General features: G+C 38.2%; 2 protein-coding genes and 1 non-coding gene across 6 annotated transcripts; 1 reads left to right on the top strand and 2 right to left on the bottom strand.

Annotated features, from left to right (window-relative positions):
- The first annotated feature begins 448 nt into the window (after positions 1–448).
- On the top strand, positions 449–10,536 carry LCTL (lactase like). Its single transcript, XM_030497202.2, is given in 14 exon segments — positions 449–919; positions 2,003–2,163; positions 3,143–3,230; positions 3,466–3,575; positions 3,830–3,958; positions 4,357–4,452; positions 5,116–5,170; positions 5,264–5,425; positions 6,133–6,213; positions 6,216–6,406; positions 6,735–6,861; positions 7,274–7,473; positions 8,001–8,064; positions 9,985–10,536. Coding segments are annotated over 14 exon segments (1,956 nt in total). The 5' UTR covers positions 449–543; the 3' UTR covers positions 10,101–10,536.
- TRNAV-CAC lies at positions 9,032–9,104 on the bottom strand. Its single transcript has one exon. It is a non-coding gene; the product is annotated as a tRNA-Val (tRNA).
- A 265-nt stretch (positions 10,537–10,801) lies between the features above and the next one.
- ZWILCH (zwilch kinetochore protein) lies at positions 10,802–19,707 on the bottom strand. Of its 4 annotated transcripts, XM_030497194.1 has the most exons (15): positions 19,389–19,481; positions 18,222–18,418; positions 17,937–18,016; positions 17,497–17,652; positions 17,187–17,258; positions 16,761–16,854; positions 16,013–16,068; positions 15,032–15,134; positions 14,067–14,146; positions 13,672–13,828; positions 12,969–12,997; positions 12,445–12,581; positions 12,081–12,176; positions 11,875–11,993; positions 10,802–11,203 (listed from the first exon to the last, which is right to left on the bottom strand). In XM_030497194.1, exons 2-15 carry the CDS (start codon positions 18,394–18,396, stop codon positions 11,112–11,114), a joined length of 1,446 nt encoding a protein of 481 aa, XP_030353054.1. In that variant the 5' UTR covers positions 18,397–18,418; positions 19,389–19,481; the 3' UTR covers positions 10,802–11,111. The 4 variants fall into 4 exon arrangements, with proteins under 4 accessions (XP_030353054.1, XP_030353056.1, XP_030353057.1 ...); XM_030497196.1 differs by lacking the exon at positions 12,081–12,176 and having other exon boundaries at positions 19,389–19,489; XM_030497197.1 differs by lacking the exons at positions 10,802–11,203; positions 12,081–12,176; positions 12,969–12,997 and adding an exon at positions 19,606–19,707 and having other exon boundaries at positions 11,932–11,993; positions 19,389–19,507.
- Positions 19,708–21,051: the final 1,344 nt, after the last annotated feature.

Here is a 21,051-nt window from a genome sequence, read left to right on the forward strand (position 1 = left end):
CAAGGTTCCAGATGTATTTACTTTCTATACAATGCTCCACACAAAATACGATTATTTTTAATAAAATAATACTTCTACTTTTCCTCAGTTTCTAATCCCATCTTCAAATTCACCAACAGAGGCTCAGGAATGTAAAACACATCTTTTGGGAACTGTATAGATTTGGGGAAAGTAATACTGTCATACAAAGCCCTTCTGCAATGTTATTTAAAATGGGTAGAATTGGTCCTCCCACCAATAGTTTAACCTGATTTAGCAGTTAACATTTTAAATTGATGCTGGAGCTGGATAAAAGGGACATCATCAAGATAAAAGCTGCAATTATTAAAACTGCAACAAGTGTTAATTTTCCTCTTCAACTTGCACAAGCTACATATGTAGCTGGCAAGATGCTAGAGGCATAATCGCTTTTATTTCTTGCTCTTGCTCCCACTCCCAAGTGTTAGTTACTGACACTGGTGGGACAGTTTGACATCCAGAACAAAACAGCTTCCAACAAGGAGACTTCAGAATATAGTAGAGATAAGTAATGTTATAGAAAACATGCAGGGAACACTTCTAATAGTTACAATTTTGCACTTCATTCTTCCCTCATTTCATCACCCTGCCAGAAGCTTAACTGCATCTTCCACTTCACCCAAGCACTGCTTTTGTACCCATTCAGCAGAAAAAGTAAGCTCTTCCCTTTTGATCACCCCAAGCCTACTTTGTAGGGTGGCAACACTTGACAGTGCTCTTCTATTTTATCAGGTGGGAACTGGCAGAGGACACTTGGCAGTGAGGAAATTAAGAGGGATGAAGACTTACGTTCTGAGACTATGGTATATGCTTGTGCCCATAACACGGCTGGATACAGCTGAGGATTTCCAGCGGACAAAGAATAATTCAGGCTCTTTCTATTATGGCACTTTTCCAGATGGTACTTTTGAACTACAGTTGGTCGTGGGGTTTATAATGCTCTAGATCTACTTGTGTGTTTGCAGGAGAAAGCTGCTGAACGGTTTTCCTTGTTCTTCCAGGGAAAGGACAGAAACAAACATTCAGACTCTTGCAGAATTCATACTTAACATCATCTTGTGCATCTAGCCCTGGGGATACAGGGATTCACCTAACTCTGCTCTTCGTATAGTTGCTTAAACCAGTAAACTCCAAGTAAATGATAATAGATAAGTATTTCACATCCAGACCTCCCTTTCCTATCTGTGATTGAATAAGAAGTGCAGTGTAACAAATCACACCTGAAAACTCTTTCATTAGTTACAACTAATGAAGAATTATAAAGTAAATATATCCTTTGTTATGCAGCTAACTTCAGAAATGAACGTGAATGAAATAGTTGCATTAGGTTTATTTCAACTTGTGTAGTATTATCTAATCCACCCGTGAGTACTGCTTTATGAAACCTTGTTCTTTCCTCAACATACTTTTTTTACACACACATTTCATTTTACCAAAATTAAAACTAAAAAGATACAGGCACCAATTTGTTTTCATGCTCATGTTTTTAAGTGGCTTATAAAATGGATTAATCGTGTCCTTTTGTATAATACTAGGAAAATAATCCAGAATCTTTCTACGTGTTTTACATAACAACAGCTACACTTGTAATCACTATAAAACCCCATAAAATTAGCAGGCCAAAATGTGGGAACCTACTTTTTTCTGACAGCAAGACATTTCTGCCACGCTATCAATGCACTACCTCAATACTGCAAAATAACAGGAACAAGGTTTAATACATGAAAGAATTAGATTCCTTTTTCAGTGCATGAGAAAAGGACACCTTTGATCTATACCACATTTTCAGACAGTCCCTTTTTATGCACTGATAGAGTTTCACATAGAAAACATTGGCCTCTTCACTAGGCACAGTCATGCTCAGTTCACACCAAGCTACACAGCTCTGAAGGTGTATCAATTACTTTCTCATATGAAAACTTAGTATGAAGACCAGTTTTGCAGGCAAACGTTGAGATAACAACTCACTTCTTTTTACCTTTAGGGTTTTTATGGGGTATTGGAAGTTCTGCATACCAGACTGAAGGGGCCTGGGACAAGGATGGGAAAGGACCAAGTATCTGGGATGCTTTCACTCACAAAAAAGGAAAAGTGTTCAGAAATGAAACAGGAGATTCAGCATGTGATGGCTACTACAAAGTAAAGGTATTGTTAAAGAGGAACTACACCTTTTGGGAACATTCTGGAGCCATTTCATGCTACTGATTTCCCATTTTGAAATAAAGAGAAGCAGAGGTCTCAGCATGAACTAAGAGGAAAGAAACTAATAATGCCTTACTATTCTAAAATGGGAAAATGCAGGAGAGGTTTCATTTGATCTCTCTCAAACAAGTAAAAGCTTGAAAGAACAGCTTAATTAAAATCCACAGAAGTTGGAACTCGGAAGCTCACAGGACTGTTGTATTAGAAGAGACTGACAGATGATCACAGGATGTAGGTTACAGAGAGGATTCAGACATAAATGACAGCACTTCGGTATTTGTTCACCACTGTGGGCTTGTGCTTTGAGATGCTTTACAAAACTTGTTTGTGTGTTTCATGGTTATAAGAGCACTTCCTCTATGTGCTTTCATCATTGAATTCTGTGTTGGCTCTCACACCATCACTTTCTAATTTCATTTAATATCAAAGAGGAACAATTTCTTAGAAAAAGAACACGTATTTATACTGAATTTATTCTTTGTGTTAACTCCAGGATGAGACAGTGAATGAAAACCTGGATTTGTGTTTTTGTGCCTAAGCTGAAATGTTTGAGGTCAAAATTTACAGGTTTATTATTTTTTAAAACACTCCCATTGTGAATTCTGACAATATAATCGTGTTGCAGAATACCTCAACCCATTTTTCTGTCCCCTATTTGCTGGTGAAAACATGATTCCACAGTTGTTAACACAAAACATTACAGGACCTCTTTAGAGTCAAGGAAAAAATAGTTAAAAAAGAAGTAATACAAGTAGAAAGAGCCATCATCTCAAAGCAAATGCAGAAAAGAACTGATAGAATCCTATTTTTTGTGCAACTCTTCTCTAGATTTTCTGCATTCAGTACTACTTAAGACAGATGAGTAACTAAAGAGTCACTCTGCTCAGACATTAGAAAAGTTAATTGGGTTTTCTTTTCACAGGATGACATTGAGCTACTAAAGAAGTTGAAAGTGAATCACTATCTCTTTTCTATCTCATGGCCTCGGATTATGCCCACTGGCATCAAAAGTAAGCAAAACATTTTCACCACATTCTTACCAGCATTAGTAGACATACCATGGTTGTTTAACATTGCCTGTAAACAGATTTCTGTTTCTTTGCAGAACAGAGTTCAACCATTATACACCCATTACAGCCTACCCATCACTGCACTGTTAAATGCCTCGGTTAAAAGATTTAGGTTTCTTTCTTCCAGTTATTTGTAAACCAATCCGGGCATTTTCTTGTCTGTGTGTTTCATCAGCAGAGCAAGTGAATGAGAAGGGAATACAGTTCTACAATGATACAATTAAGAGTCTTCTGGAAAACAATATTATCCCTATTGTGAGCCTCTACCACTGGGATCTTCCACAGGTTAGACAATATTTCAATTAGTGAAATGTTAATATGAATGCTTCTGAGAGGAAATTTATATGTACTTGGAAAAATGTTTAAAGATGGCTGCATGCTCTTACGTGTGCTTAGAATTATTTTCTATTAATTTGCATTTTATATATGTTGAAGATTGAAAAAATCTTCTGAGCTACTGAAATATAAGTAAGTCTTCATGAACAGGCAGGTAATATTTTAAACAGCATTATTGATTCTTGAAATTCTTATTTACAAAGGTTCTCCAAGAAAAGTATGGTGGCTGGCAAAATATAAGCATGATAGATTTCTTTAATGATTATGCAAATCTATGTTTTGAGAAGTTTGGTGATCGTGTGAAACACTGGATTACTTTTAGTGACCCTTGGGTAAGTTATCAATGCTTTCCTTCCAATCACTCCCATTACACAGTTCTGTTCCCAAAATTCTGTGGAAATGACACTACAGGAAAATAGGTGAAAAATTAGAGAGGGAAAGGGAAAGGGAGACACTTCGCCCCAAAATCTCAGTGGCCAGATTGTGCACAAGGGCAGAGTTTTAAGACATGAAATTCCAGTCACCAACATATTGTTTCCAACAAGCCACAGTATATTATCAACCAAGCAGTGGGGTTGTACATGGGAGTCAAGGGGAGGTGAAGGAAAAAGGGGACTGGAGAGGATAGAGAAACAGACCATAGAGGAGAGCAGAGGATCTAAGTCCATAGCACAGCAGCAAATTCCTTAGCTCTGCTGTTCAGAGACTAACTCACTCTATGTATTTGCAGGCAGTTGCTGTAAAGGGTTATGACACAGGAGAACATGCACCAGGACTGAAGCTCGGTGGATGCGGTGCATACAAAGCAGCACACCATATGATTAAAGTAAAACAAAAATCATGCTTTAAATTATGTGTAAATTAAAAGGTTTTAGCAGACTGATTAAGGTCTATGGAAATAGTTTTGCACTGATGTCATTTCCAAGTAGTACATTGAAATTACCACCTGATTTAAACCACCAGCTCACACTGAGGTGTAGCACGACACACTAGGTGCTTGATGTGACACTGTTGCAACAACTTACATTTTCTGTATAATTTAAGTGTCTCTTTTACAGTACGTTTCAAACTGGTTGAGTAACAAAATCCCCAGGTGACTCTAGAAACAAGGAGTAAAAATCCTGACCAACAGGATTGAGCTTGAATTCTGAAATGAACTTGAATTTTGCAAGTGACTTGAGTAAGGCTAGCTCTCCTGGAAATAAACCTTTACTTGCCTGAATAAATTAGGCAAAGACATCCAAAGATGGACAGACACTACACTGAATTTTTATCACCTTTATGGGCACCTCCTGGAATTGAAGGAAGGAATCATGCATAAATGCTTTTTTTGACATGTTATATGAAATTAAAGATTCCACCATATGCATAGAAGAAATAATGTGATATATTCAGATATACCTGAATGCAAGAACTGCTCTTGATCTTTCTATACTGACTATGGCATAAGATTAAAACATGGATATGACCTATTTTTTTTAACTTCCAGACTCATGCAAAGGTATGGCACTCTTACAATGACACATGGCGTAGTGAGCAGCAAGGTAATAAGGATTCATTCTGTGATTATATTCCTATTTAAATTAATGGATTAGAGATTATGCATAAACTGCAGAATTGTCACTTTGTGGTTTAAGGTATGGTTGGAATTTCCCTAACCAGTGGCTGGGGTGAGCCTATTGATCCACACAGCCAAACAGACAGAGATGCTGCTGAAAGATATATACAGTTCCATTTGGGATGGTTTGCAAATCCGATTTACAAAGGAGACTATCCAGAAGTTATGAAGAATTATGTAGGTAAGTCCCAGTAACCAACTATAACATGAAGAAATGACGCACTTACAGCATATTACAATGACCAACGTGTAGTTTAGTCCAGTATGAGGACAGAGGAGAGGCGAGGCTAAGCAGCAACAGCCCATGGGCCAGATACAGCTCCTCAGCAGTCTGGGGTCCTACTAGAACCAAGACATTGAGCTGCTGTTGAGCCCAACAGTTGCACATCTCAGTGTTCCAAACTGGAAAGGAAGCAAATGCTTCACTTTTCTGTCAGACTCCATTTTAGTGCCCTGTGACAAGGAGTTATTAAATATCTTTCTTTAACCTAAAGACAAAGAACCATCACTCTTCCATCACTAAAGCTTGCATTTCTACAGGGTTCCACACTCTTCGTTACACAAGATGAAGCAGCCAGGCAATGTACCCAGCAGCAAAGCACTTCTGTTCTTATCATGTTATGTTTCCAAGCATTCTGTTGACATTTATCAATGCTCTTTGAAAACAAAAAAAACCCAATCACTTTAATTCACTTTCTTCTCCATGTATTGTACTCAACTTACGTCTCCAAACCAAAAGGGTGAAAGATTATTTCATCTCAAAAAAGCAATCAAACTAAACTGCCCTCTACACTAACACCAAGGTCAGGAAAACTGCATTTATGGTTGGTGAGGTAAAGAAACCAAATCTCTGTGCTTTTCAGATGTTTTCTGTAATTATTTCCATAGGTAGGAAGAGTGCCCAGCAGGGGCTGGGGACCTCAAGGTTACCAACCTTCTCAGTGCAAGAGAAAACCTGCATTAAAGGCACACGGGTTTCTTGGGAATAGGCCATTTTACTACTCATTATGTTCTACAGAAGAGCTTTCCCGTCCTACAAGTGCCCAGTTACCACACTGACTATGATTTGGCTGAACTGGTGGACCCAAAATGGCCAGCTCCAGGACCTGAATGGTTATATTCCGTGCCCTGGGGATTCAGAAGATTACTCAACTTCATTAAGGTGATTATAGAGTAAATCTTTAAAAGGAACTGAACAAAATGCCTGGTTATATGCAGAAGCTACACTTACAATGTTTTATAGGTTATATTGGGAAGTTTCTTTGCCAAAAACCCCACCTTAATTTCAGCTCAGAAAACTATAGAATTGAGTAACTTTAAAATAAAACCATAGTTAACTTAAATTCCTACTTACACATTTACTAATTATTACCTTTAGGAAGAAAAATCTAGTAAAATGCATAAAAAGCAATTTTCTAAGTCTTGTGTTCTGTCACAGTATGAGATGATTTTGTTTATATGAACCAGTCTAACCCCACCTTTGTTTGCAGACACAGTATGGGAACCCTCTCATTTATGTGACAGAGAATGGAGTTTCTGAAAAGGTACAGTGTACTCAGCTGTGTGATGAATGGAGGATAGAGTATCTGAAAGGATATATTAATGAAATACTCAAAGGTAACTTTAAAAACATCTTTTTAGTGCGTGAGCTTTTTGAGTGTTTTCACCTTCTGATTCTTTTTGACATCATAGAGAAATAAATATTCACAGATCAAAATGGGCAAAGTAGACTAATAAATTTTCACAGAAATGGCAACCCAGCCAAATGTAGTGATGCTGATAAATATAATAACCTACATGAGATTTAATACTGTAATAGATCATCAATTTCCACTTCTAGAAAGGACAAATTGCACCTATGAGCTCCAGTACCTCTAAGCTAAAGAATCTAAATTACTTCACATTTACTACTTTCCTGTCTTCCTCGCCATCTCTTTCTGGTATAAAACAAACCACCTACAGAACCAGATTTGAAGGATGACAAATATAGGCAACAAGTTTAACAGAATAATTTCTATTCTGCTTACAGCTCTGAATGATGGTGTTAATGTCAAAGGTTACACTGCCTGGTCACTGCTGGATAAATTTGAATGGAACAAAGGCTTTTCCGAGAGATTTGGACTTTATCACATTGATTTCAAAAACAAGAACAAGCCACGATACCCAAAAGCATCCGCTGACTATTATAAAAAGATTATCAGTGCAAATGGATTCCCAAGCTCAAGAGAGGTGATGTCAGTTGCTAGTTTTATTCTTTTTATCTTTTTCTTTGATATATGGTCAAATATCACACTGAATTTTGGGAAACAACTTGCCTGAATACGGTGAATGAAACAACACTTTGGTTCTGTAAATTAGGGATGTGTTAAATACAGAGACCTCCAGACACAAAGTGGAAACAGCCTCAAATACTGTTTCTAAAGCATTTCACAAACTCTCATTGGACTTACTGATGTGATGCAAGATTTTGAATCATGTTACCAGTGCTCCATCAGATTTCTAGACAGAAAATTACGTATGTGCTGCCTTATCAGAATATGGAATATGTTATGTGCTTTGAAAAATTTTATTAAACAATTAACTATAAAAATATGTATTGCAATAAAAATCACAAAGATAAACATCAACCCTCAGAAAATTGTGCGCTGACAGAATAAAATAGTTTCAAGGCAAATGTTCAGGGACAGAGAAAAAGCTGCTGGGAATGCGACAGAATATTACAGCCTAATCGAACTGCTACATGTCAACCTTCTCAGGTGGACAACTGGCATGGGGAGGCCATGGACACTTGCTCCGCCACACACCAGCGCCTCGCTACAGGTAATTCTGTGTCTTCTGTTTTGTTTTAGAAAAGCATATTATATGATTTTCTAATCTTAAATTTCTCAGTGAATACTCCTATTAGCAGGTCCTAAAAGACATTTTCTCCCTGAAAGCACAACAGCTTTCAGACACAATAAGCCTCTCAAAAATGTCTGTCTTTACTCTCTCCAACTAAAATCACCATGGTTAAATGGATCAACTTTGGATGTTAATGGAATACACAAAATGAAGGAGTTACTATTTAAAATTAAGGCTAGGGACGACAGTATTCTTAAGATACTAAAAGTGCTAAATTCACTTTCAAACAAACCAAACCCAGACAAACCAAGCAGACAGAAAAATCTCCAAATCACAGAATCAACCAGGTTGGAAAAGACCTTCAAGATCATCAAGTCCAACCATTACCCCAGGACTGCCAAGATCACCACTAAACCATGTCACTAAGGGCCTCATTTACATGTTTTTTGAACACTTCCAGGTATGGTGATTGGGCAACCTGTTCCAATACCTGATCACCCTCTCGGGTAAAGAAATGCTTCCTAATCTCCAGTCTAAACCTCCCCTAGCACAGCTTGAGGCTGTTTCCTCTTGTCCTATAGCTTGAGAAAAGAGACCGACTCCCATCTCACTACATCCCGTCAGGCAGTTGTAGAAAGCGATAAGGTCCCCCCCTGAGCCTTCTCTTATCCAGACTAAACCCCCCCAGTTCCTTCAGCCATTCTTCATCTGACTTGTGCTCCAGACCTTTCACCAGGGCTGTTGCCCTCACTTCCCTGCTCCTGCTGCCACACTATTTCTGATACAGGCTCAGATCCTGTTGGCCACCTTGGCTGCCTGGGCATATGGTGGCTCGTGTTCAGCTCAATCAATCAGCACCGCCAGGTCCTTTTCTGCTGAGCAGCTTTCCAGCCACTCTTCCCCAAGCCTGGGGCATTGCATGGGGAAAATAAGAGTACTGGAGGGCTGTTTCTGCCCGGTTTCGAACCGGGGACCTTTCGCGTGTGAGGCGAACGTGATAACCACTACACTACAGAAACCCGCCACATTTGATTGCTACATAAAATGGAACTATAAAAAACGGGCTCGGGACTCGCCTAAGGTAGGGTCAAGTCACATTTCTGCTCTTTCATACTCCTGGTAGCAAAGCCGACAGTACCACAACTTCCAGCAGCTGCTCAAGAATACCCAACACAGCAGACTTTGCCTGCAGTTCCCACAGTGCTCATGCATCTCACTCAAGACCTTCCCAGTGTAATTCAGGACTTTTCACAACTCCTGAACTACAATAGTCTACCACAGTGGGTTTCTGAAATTTTTAAGATGAAATAAGTCTCAGGAGGAGGATGAGATAAATTCCACATGCTAGAAAAGGTCTAAGCAGTCATCCTGAATGCAGTCTACTTAGCCTCAGCTGCTGCTGAGTAATATGTTCTATGTGAATTAACTGCTTACTGAACTCTTTGAGGCTTATCTGTGGAGTAAAACACTACAAAATAAAAGCCATTTAATTTTTCAAAGAAAAATCATAAAAAGGCTGAAGTTCTTCCTGAGGATTTCTCTTTGACAACTTTTTTTCTATCTTTCCCTTGGGGCAGGGAGAACAAAAATCAAAGGAACAGTAGAATACTGCTAATGCACTGAAGCTAACTCATGGCAAGCACAATACTTGCAGCCCTTTGAGTACTGACATATCTCCAGAAATTTACCTTAGAAAATAAAAAAGGGAAAACTTTTATGGATTTGCTCCAGCTTTTACAGACTTGTGGATTTTTCTGTTTGCTGTTTATGTCAACATTTAACAAAGTAATTTTAGCCATAAATGGTAAAAAAAAATCCTTAATCTATGTTAACTCAAAGTTAAGAATTAGTATACTCCAGAAGATTAAATGTCTTACATATTATTCATTCAAATTTTAGATTCCCTGATTGCTCACATGGAAATGGTGACAGAGATTGTTCTTCCTACAGTTTTCACATTCTGCATACTCATCAGTATTGTCCTACTCATACTCTATCTTCGAAATCACAGTTAAAGTTGCATGCTTACACACACCTTCATTTTGCCTAACAAATAAAGTGCAGGTGGTTTATTATATTGGTTAAAGTTTACCACAGGTGCCTCTTTTTCTACCACTGCAGAATGGAATATTAGGAAAGGGATAAGAAGCAAGATTTACTGAGGAGAAACCAGGAATTATAGAGATTTATAGTTTTTAAAAATCATGAATATTGGGGGTTTCCTTATCTTACTTATTAATAATTTTCTTTTATACAAAAGTTTTGTCTCATATTATTTAATCAGCATGTGCTACACTATGTAATTGTTTGAAGTTACACTACCAAAACACCACATAAACTATCTGATCAACATAATGTGTGCAACTGTGATCCCAGTGTATTTAAATGCTTATGCCCAGCCAATTATACTGAAGAAAATATGCAAAAGTATGCAAGAAAACAGTTAAAATAATTCACTTTGCCTTGAGGGGGAAAAAATAACCTGAAGAGGAGAGAGAAGTAAATCCAATAATACTCCAAAATAGAAATAAAGGGACAAAGGAAACCAAACTGTCAGAAGTCCACAGTGCCGTGGATGAACAGCTTTCCAGATATACGTGCATGATGAAATGTCACTTGGCCCAGGAAAACATGACAGTATTGCTTGTTTTGTTGGCTTAAGATAATTCACCCTTTGAACAGTGTCTGACTGCATTCTTAACAAATAAAAGTAAAATTTAAACCCCCAAAGTGCAGCGCTTTATTGAATGTTCGTAAAGATAAGAACAAAAATACCCACTACATTTTCAAAATCATTATGCTGTACAGTCATCATTGCACAACATTTATAACAAACTGGGTGCGAACACAAGAATTAAGACCATGTATGTCAGCCACACTTGGAGCACACTAAAGCAAGTAACTCAGTAAGATGTACGGTTCTTCAAATCACAGAGTGTTTCTAAAAATACTGTTGGGACACAGATAAGACTGAGCTTTCCCCTTTACTGTACCTTTCAAGTGCCTGCCTGCAGAGAAACTTGCATTTATGTGAACTGCACCTGACTGCACTTAACCACTGTAATAAAATACATGCTTTCTTCGCTGCTTCCAGCAACCGTGGAATCGGACAAGAGACCTGCAGAGACAAAAGAATAAAAGTGGGATTAGCCACTATCCTTGGAAAGAGCAATTGTAGAGATTGGGTCATGCAGCAGCTTTAAGAATTGGTTTCAAAACTATAGTTTTACCTAGAGGAGCACTTCCTGACAGAAGCTGAGAATGACAGGAAAGCTTTACCAAAGCTTTACCCTGTAGCAAACCTCACCCCAAAAGGCAAATTATTTCTGTACCAGTCTACATGCTTAATTCTTCCCCATTCTCATGCTTTTTCACTGTCCTACATTTGCCTGCAGCAAGGCACGTCTTCTCTCCTTCGCACCTGCTTGCTTCTCTGACCAGCATTCGATAACAGACAAATTTCTCCTCAAACCCATTCTCAGATACACTGGCAAAGATTTTAAAAACAAGTTATAAGACACTGTGGAGAATGCTTAATCATGTCATATTTGGAACCATTCTGTCATTTTCATTCTAAAAACATATTTCAGCAAAGGTGAGAGGCAGAAAAGTCGCCACTTTCTGAAACTCTTACATTCTGTAAATACCATTTCAATAAAAAACATCACTTTGCTTTTGCTGAAAAGTATAAATAAGAAAAAGTTCAGAGCCCCTGAACCCAGTATATGAAACTGAATTTGTTCAAAGTGTGAATTTTCATTATTTCATTTTGCCACAAACACTTGTTACCTGTATTGTTTGATGTCATATGTTCAACCAGAGGATTAGTAGTAACTTGCCATGTTGTTTTAACCTCCTTCGGTCCATGCCCGCTACTTATGTCCACCTTCCATACTTTTGGGTGATCACTGAGAGAATAACAAGAAATGTCCAAATTCAGTCAGGTATTCGGTCACATCTCAATTTAATGCTGCAAACATTGAAGGTTCTCTTACTCTTGATAGAACTTGTTGACGAGAGCTGATCTGATGGGGAGTTGAAACACATGCTTCTCATCTAGAGGGTTTTCCCTATAATACTTCATGCAGATTCTACAATAGACAACAACTAGTTACTTTCTTTGAAGAAATGCTTGTGCAACACTGCATAAACCTTGTGCAACAGTAACTGTACTCTCTGATTTCATTTCCAATTTTAGTCAAAAGCAAAATTTAGTAGGAAGATCCAACTGCTACTTCTGCAGTCTCATCATCATCAACATTAAGCATGGCTGCTTTTTAAAGAGTTTCTATATAGATGTTGAAAAGAATCTATTTCTTATTGTCATTTAAAAGCAAGAAGTAAAAATTAAATAATTACTGTGTCAAAGGGAAGAGGTTCTCGTGTTTGAACTGAAGTAGGACTGTACAGCTGACCATTATTTCCAACATATGGTGAAGCTTTTGAACACGATGAACTTGCTCTTGTAAATCCACCGACGTGGAAATGAAGTAATCCTGGAACAGCAAACAGCTTCTGCTCTTAACAGTACATTCAATTTCTACAGTCACACAACACAACCTCAGGATACCAAAATCATTTTCCTGCTTCTTTTGAGAAAGCAAGGTTTTAAGGATGACCCGGCAGACTCAGAACTATGTTCCATGCTATCAAAGTCTGAGCAGAGATTCACTGTCCTGCCTGACAGCAACCCACATCAGATACCTAGGAAATCATATAAGGAAACAACACTGACATTTCTGCGGTATATTGTTCCATCCTCATGATTTGCAATTCAGTTTCTCAGCTTACAGTAATGATACGCCTTGCATCCCCCCATCAGCAAAGTGTGCTCTACTTTATACTGCTTTCAGAGCCTAAAAAAAATAAATAAAGCATCTCACCAAGTAGGTCAATGTTGCAAGTTCCTGGCCTGGGAAATGAACAAGGGAAAGAAAACATAAAATTAAAATTTACAATATGAAATATAAATACCATTCAGGTAATCAAAACAGGGAATTCTACCAAAGAAAAGTGCAGTCACTAGGACTGCAGTATTATTTGATTATGCATTAAAGACAAGGAAAAAAACCCTGTGGCGTGGCAGTGGTGTTCTTTTGCTTACAACCAAGGCTCCACAGTGAAGAAACCTACTACATATTTCAGACAACCCCCATCCTTGGGACATACAGGCTTAGAAATAGTGAAAATAAAAGAGCAAATGAAACAAAACATGAAAACAAGATGACAAAACAAAAAGAAAATTAAGAAATTAAGAGATAAAGAAAGTGGGTAATAACAATGTTAAAACACAAACCCTGCCCAAAGATTCAGAAAACAACAAAACTATAACACTGAAATACTCAAATTTCAATTTGATAAAGACACACACGATTATACAAGCTATAATTATTTTGAAACAAATATTTTTTTTTTAATTTTGAAGCCATATACAACTAAAAAGTACAATGATTAAAGAAGGCTGAAAACAGCCCGTCAGCAAATGGGAGCGGAAGCGAGATCAAGATTACCAAAACCATCATTATTTCCTGCATGGAATACCTCTCCTCTTGAATTTCTAACCATGTTAACAGCTACCAGGCTTACCTATGAAATAACTGACATAATCCTTCTTCATCTTATCCAAACCAATCTCCAAAAGCATTTGAATCGGAGTGATGCCAGTGAGGGCAACGGCCTCTATCTTTCCATGGTAAGACTGTTGAATCAATTTACTCAGCAAACTGCTACTCCCGTGATGAATCTGGAAATTAGAAAGATTTTCTCGTGATGGAACTGTGTACAATCATAAACATCGATCAGAAGTACACCACCTGGAAACAGAGGCAACCTGTGACACCTGGAAGTCATTTGAAAACACTACTACACAGAAATGAGGGGCAGTTGAGTGACAAGAACTGTGTTGTACTTCAAACAACTCAAAATGTTAATATTTATTGTGAAATACAGGTACAAATTTATTGTGAAATACAAATACATACCCAGGGCTGTATCTCACCACGTTCCAGGGATTTTAGGATCAGTGTGAAACACATTACCAACTCCTGATAGGAACAGACACCTTAAGAAAAAGGTGCAATATTTTAATCAATCTAGGCTCTCTCTCTAGCTGTTCAGTCAGCAACAACAGGCCAAAATGTACTTGCCAGAACAAAACCCCTTATTTAGAGAATGACAGCTGAAATGCCAGATTGCACTCCTTTTAGTTAAGTTGGTCACATCATGACTTTAAAAAGGGTTACTCTAAAGAAACAACGCTCAAAAGAGAGCACTGAACTGCATATGACTGTTGGAGAACAGCACACAGCAGAGGCAGATTGCCACATAACATACTGTGGCTACACTCTCTCTATACACGTTGAAGCTCAACACATTTGATAAATTTAACTGAACAGTTATTGCACTAAGGAGGAATGAATGGGATTTAAAAGACGCCTAAGTCCATCCCTCAGAAAGAAAGGAGCTGTTACACTCTCTGGAACAGCTTAACAAAAGTTAATTAGTGATTTGAAAAAAAAGTATATTAAAATGTATTTTACTGAAGGACCATAACTGGTATTATAAGAATGATGTTTACATGCATCTTTATCAACTTAAAAGGTGTCCTTCAGATCTAGAAACACAAATTATCCCTAAAGCTTTCTATTCTAGAGCAAATGAGTACTGATTGCTTTGTACCTGTTACAATCAAATCAAATGAAATACAATATCTGCTGCTAGATGTTGGTCTACCTTTATATGTTGTAAGAAAATGTATCAACTCATTCAATTAACTAAAATTAGCTTGGAGAAAAAGCCTGTTGGTAACAATTCTCTGAAGAGCTGATTAGTCCTTAAAACTGAAATTCATATTTCATTTCACTGAGAAAGCAACACAGAATAGTAGACACAGAGAACAGAAGAATTAATGGAAACCAGATGAGGCAAAATCCCACAATACACTTACTTTTCATTTTGCACCATAATTGTTCAGCAAAATCCAGGTCTCCTCGCTCACTGAAGATTGATTTCATTGAACTGTCCACTGCCTCTGTGTCGCATCTGATTTTCTGAAAGAGTTTGTCTTAAGTAAGAAAGAATGCCTAAGACTCAAAGGCCTTAGGAATTAAACTTTTCTCCAGAGATCAAAATTGGGTGCATCACTAATTTTTCCCCTTTTCCAGGGAAACTACCACCTAGAAACTACTAATGCGTAGTAATTTGGAAGCATATTTTTGTTTAAAACTGAGACTAATTCCACTCAGAATTACCACATTGGATAATTGGAGCAGGAAGTGAAGCCTACCATCAGAAAGACTTGATCACAGCCAAGTAAAGCTCAACCAAACTGTCTAATAAAAACCTCTCATCAAGATGGTCCCTTTCTCCTTGCAGTGGCACAATGCACAGAGCATTGGTAAATAGCAAGAATAGAGCCCAGCAAGCACTAACTCAGAACGACCTATGCTACACTGAACTTATAGATGATTAAATAACTGTATGTACACCCAGCAGTGCCCTTGGAGACCAAAATACAGACATACATAGGTTCTCAGAACAGAAAACTCTTCCCATCATCCTCACCCTGATTATTTCTGGTTTAGTTGATACAAAAAACATTACATTTTTAGCTTATCAACAAAACATGAGTTCCCACTCGATAGGGAAAAGACCCAAATCTTTGCCTGTAGACTGAAAGGGAAAAGAAATCTGAATTTGAATTTGCCCATTGCTTTAGAAGATCATAAACCTCTAGATAAATAGGACAGATACCCGATACCATTAAATTAGCCTGAAAGCATTACATTAGCCAAGAAAAGCAAATTAATGATGGAACATAAATAATACACTATATATTATAGAAAATATTATGTAAGTCAAAATTTGAAATAACTACAGTTCTAAGGGTAACAAGCTGACAAGGCAATTGGTAGGAAATCAGATGTACCTCCGTTCCATCCTTGTTTCCAGACACACAATATCCATCCAGCTGCTTCTTTAAATCTAATAGAGGAGAAAAATAAATTTCAGCACTATGAAATAAAAAATATCATCAAAGCAATGGTATAAATCCCCAGAGACATGATCATAAACAAATACCCTGACTGGATGGCTAACAGACAAAATGCATCCATTTAGAAACTGGTTTTACTAGGCAAGGATATAGTCTGAGGATAAAATTTCTTAGTATTTTTTATTATAAGCTCTGCATTTTCCCCATATACCTTTACTACATACTATTATCTGAGTATTACCTTGTGAAGTGCCAGTGTGGAAACAGTAAGGGATAGCAGGTGGTCTGGCAAGTGTCTGGCTTTCTTCTACATGTATTTGTCAGCTTTCGTCTGCTTTATCTTTTGTCTGGTTTATGTTTTGTCTGGTTTATGTTTTGTCCAAGTTTAATCTACACACCAAGAATTTTACAGTTGCATTTGAAAAGCTTTCGGTGCATCCCCACATCCAATTCCCTTTTTAGATTTATTTTCCGGTCTCTTAAACTTCTCACAAGACACACAGTGTTCAGCAGTTTTCAGAAGGAATCAGTAATTTTGGATGCTTTAAGATGTCATCAAAATAGTTTTCCATCACCAAAGGGACATTTGGCACATTTAGAAGCTCATATGGAATTTCCTTTTATTTCTGTGAAATGTGCCATCCCTCTCTCCCCATTTCTCCAAGTAACAAGCAGCAATTACCAGTCAGAAATTCCTGGACCAGTTCAAAAGCAGGTTCAGACTCTAACAGTTCAGGCCACTCGGTCACACCCGTCTTCAAACCTTCAGCCAAACCCTAAAGGCAGCAGGAACATTGAAACAACACAGATAAGTTCTTGTGCAAGGTTCTGCACATGTCATACTTCAAAAAGTAGTTAACTTCTCCAAGAATCACACATCTCTCTCTGCACAGCCAACCATGAACTTAGAAACTTCTTGAATTTCCTGGCTTGGGTGTTCATGAGTCCTCTTTGTGTTCAAGATTCCCAAAACTGAACTCAAAGTTTATTCTAAAATAAAAGTTTATAGTTATCTTCGAAGCATCTGGTGAAGTTTTAAATAAATTATTAACACATAAAATCATAATTCCACGCAAATCTGAAACAGGAACTTCACACTTATACTTACAAGGAGAAACTGCAGTTCCCTGTATAGCTGATACACAGGACTTCTGGGGTCCCCAGACTCCAGGCCAATATTCTGAAAGTTCCAGAAGTTTATGTCAGTGTCAAACTTAAGAACAAGTGTCCTAAAGTTGTCACTAGTGAAATGCATATTAGCATAACTGGTAATTTAGATTTTGAACTCTTCTGTTGCTTATATAAAGAATAGTAAACGCAGACGTCAGGAGTCAAACTTATTTTCTACCCTTTACACTACTCATGACATAAGCCACGGAAAGAGCTTGGGCTTGTTTGCTCTTTCCTTCTTGACTTACCAGTGTGGCAGCCGAAATTAGTGGGGGTGTCTCCAGAATCTTATCTACAGTATTCCATGTAATATCAACACAGATACTGCTTTCAGATTCTACAGTTGTGTCCTCAATTGCAGCAGCTCTGATAAGTTCATACTGAGCAAATCCTTTTGTTGTCACCTAGAATGAAGAGATTTAAAATCAAAACCCCACAACATTGGTTGTTTTGTATTCATGCAAAATCATTTTAAAAGCATTTCACACACAGAGAAAGGGCTAATATCAGACAAATTCATTACAACGTAGGGAGCTCAAATGTTATTTCAAGAGAACTGTTATACTACAGACTCATACTAAGGTGAGTTTCTAAATAGAATCTATAAAGCTTCCCAAAACCAGCATCATAAATCCAAAAACCAGTTTTTAAACTTAGATTGGAGACATGACAGACCATAAAAACTTACAACAGATGAATGATGATTTATTTTATGTTCCATTTTGAGCTCTTCCAGGTTTGCAAAACAGGTTTTATCAGCTGTAGGACCTAGGAAAGTAAAAAAAGTTAGAATCAAAAAGCCTCATTTGGCACAATTCAAATTTGGAACTTTTCTCTCCTTTTTTTCCCCACTATTTTTAAAACAAGGCAGTACCAAGGCAACATCACACAAAGGATAAAACCAGCATCACTGCATCAATATTCCCACATATTTAAGCCTTCCACATTTCATTATGTGTCATTATAACCTTACCATCACATGTAACCATATACAAATTGATCCCTGTGATTTTGTTTCCAGCTTTGAGAGGCTCAGCTCCAAGCCAATAGGTATGTTCAGGATCAGAACCGTCACACCTTATCCAGAGGGGAGGAAGCGCAACCACTTCACCTAGCTCCAAGTGGGTCATGTTTGGATTTTGAGCCATGGTATACAAGGAAATCAACTGTCTGGAAATATGAATGGAAAAAAATAAATAAGATGCCAGCAAATATAGCTAAATCTAACCCTTATGTAAAACCTAACTCCTGTCTACCACGCTTTGTTAGCAGACACTAAATCATTCTGCAAAAAGAATGCAGCATCATAATCCTCTTTCTACAGCTTTCTTTGCTCACCTACCCCCAGACAGTCCCACTAACCTCATGGGACAGCTCACAAGTGCTTTCTCAGTACCTTGACTTCAGCTACTTTGTTAGGAATACTGTTAGCCAGGGGAGGCAATTTTGCAGATCTCTTCACTGAACTAATCAGTAACTTAATTTGGGGGGATTGAAAATAATACAGGTTCTGAATATTGGAGAAGTGTCGTGCTTTAAGCCCAGCCGGTAACTCGGAACCACGCAGCTGCTCGCTCACTGCCCCCCTTTCTCCTCCCCCTGCTCCTGGAGGGATGGGGAGGAGAATCAGAAGAATGTAACTCCCATGGGTTGAGATAGGAGCAGTCCAGTAACTAAGGTATAATACAAAACCACTTTTGCTACCACCAATGATAATAATGATAAGGGAAATAACACGAGGAGAGGATACAATTGCTCACCACCCGCCGACCGATACCCAGCCCGACCCGAGCAGTGATCTGGGCCTTCCGGGTAACTCCCCCCGGTTTATATACTGGGCATGAGGTGCTGTGGTATGGAATAGCCCTTTGGCCAGTTTGGGTCAGGTGTCCTGTCTCTGCTTCCTCCCGGCTTCCCCTCCTCCCTGGCAGAGCATGAGACTGAGAAAGTCCTCGGTCGGAGTAAACATTACTTGCAACAACTAAAACCATCGGTGTTATCAGCGTTGTTCCCAGGCTGAAAGTCAAAAACACAGCACTGCACCAGCTACTAAGAAGGAGAAAAATGACTGCTAGAGCTGAACCCAGGATGAGAAGAGAAACAAAAGTTGCAAAAGAAAATTACATCAAATGACACTTACTTTGCTCTTCTGAAAGAAAGAGCCACTGGTCCAGAACTCTCCTTTGGTAAAAGCTCAGAGGCATAAATGCTATCATCTGGTTTTGATTCTTCTATTGAGCCACTTTCTTCCTTGGGTCTCTTGAAGAGAAAAACACAGGTAAGTCAAAAAATGGAAGGTGTGTGAAAATAGTTGATTGGAATTCAAAAGTCCGGGTTAATCAGCAACTAACACACACACTTACTGCTTTCTGCAAAATATAAATCATAGTGTTTCCATTCCAAAATCTTTCAACGGGACTTTTGCAGCTGTCACCAATCAAACAGATCTCTACATCAGTCTGAAAAAGAAAAAAGTTAAACTTTTTAATACATTACGTATAAATGCTGCATTCCAGCACATTTTTTTATACCAGAAATTGCAAAATTAACTAATTCCACAAACTGTTTTCCAACTCTATTACAACCATTCATGAATCTAAGGCTGTCTGACTTCAGGAGAACACAGTTACTGCACGCCATAGGTGGAATCGAATCAGCTGTGGAAATGCAACAACTTTTCACTCACCAACATGGAAAATTCAATCTCTAACAGGTTGATTCTCTAAGAAGCTAAAGTTTGATTTGATGAACAAAACTTCAGATAACCTGAGATATGAGGGATCCTTGTTGTCACAACTGCAGTCAACCAGATATCCTTGAGATGGAGAACACTCATATAGAGTAACATTAAATATCAATTACTTCTCTGAATGTCTCATGAGAGCTCTAAACACTGGAGACATTAAATAAGTCAAGCCTGTTCTCAAGAATGAAGGAATACCAATCTGTATTTGGGCTTTTCCACACACAGAGAAGTACTGTTAGATTCTTTGCATCTAGTCTGGTTTTCATATTACTGTATACTTAAACAGCACCTGATTTTATTTTCAAACTATTACCAAACTTACACAAATTCCAAGATTAATACAACTGAATAGCACTGACATTTCCCAGCCATTCCTATATTCCAAAAGCCATTATAAGCAATTGCTATTTTCATACAGATATCCCATTCCCCCTAAAAGTACTTAAATGAAAGCATGCCATTAGAAGCTGCAACTCTGAGGCATGAAAACACTACCCGAGGGCATCCACTGCTACTGCAGCAACTGTTTCCTCCCCACATTACCACACACCTTCTGCACTCCACTGAACCTCTCCCCAGTAACACTCTCATGTGTATTTGATCCTTACAGCCATTTTTAACAACTAACTCCTATCAGGTGCAAAGCAGCAGGTGGAACATAGGAATGAGCAGGGCAGAGAGAACTGGTGCTGACCAGAGACCCGCACCTCTCCGCCCTGAGGTAGAGGCAGATTTAAGAGGTGTTGCTGAGGTAAATTTTCGTTTTTACGCGATATTCTCGCACATGCCTCAGCTGCTGATCAATGGCTGCACATTTTAAGCATACACACTCAGGTTACATGACTGTATTTTCATATATATGTTTACCTCAAAGAGATACGGATATTCAGGGATACTTTCCCTTCCTTCTTCACATATTCTGAAAGAAAATATTAAAAGTACGTTAACGCTTAAGGTACACAGAGTTTTTTTCCTCAGCATTCCTCATTAAACAATAAGCTTAACTGCATAAACACACAGTCCTACGAACAGAGCCCCTGCAGCCTCTCCACAAGCC

Source organism: Strigops habroptila, chromosome 9 (assembly GCF_004027225.2).
Source record: "Strigops habroptila isolate Jane chromosome 9, bStrHab1.2.pri, whole genome shotgun sequence".
NCBI lineage: Eukaryota > Metazoa > Chordata > Aves > Psittaciformes > Psittacidae > Strigops > Strigops habroptila.

Excerpts from the sequence above, each read along its gene's own strand:
- ZWILCH (XM_030497194.1), bottom strand. The coding sequence starts at position 18,396 with ATGGCTCAAAATCCAAACATGACCCACTTGGAGCTAGGTGAAGTGGTT. Across the intron at positions 14,147-15,031 it reads ATTATGGTGCAAAATGAAAA|GTGTCTGTTCCTATCAGGAG; the intron begins GTAAGTGTATTG and ends CTTTTTCTTAAG. Across the intron at positions 12,582-12,968 it reads TTGCAACATTGACCTACTTG|GATTACTTCATTTCCACGTC; the intron begins GTGAGATGCTTT and ends TTGCTGTTCCAG.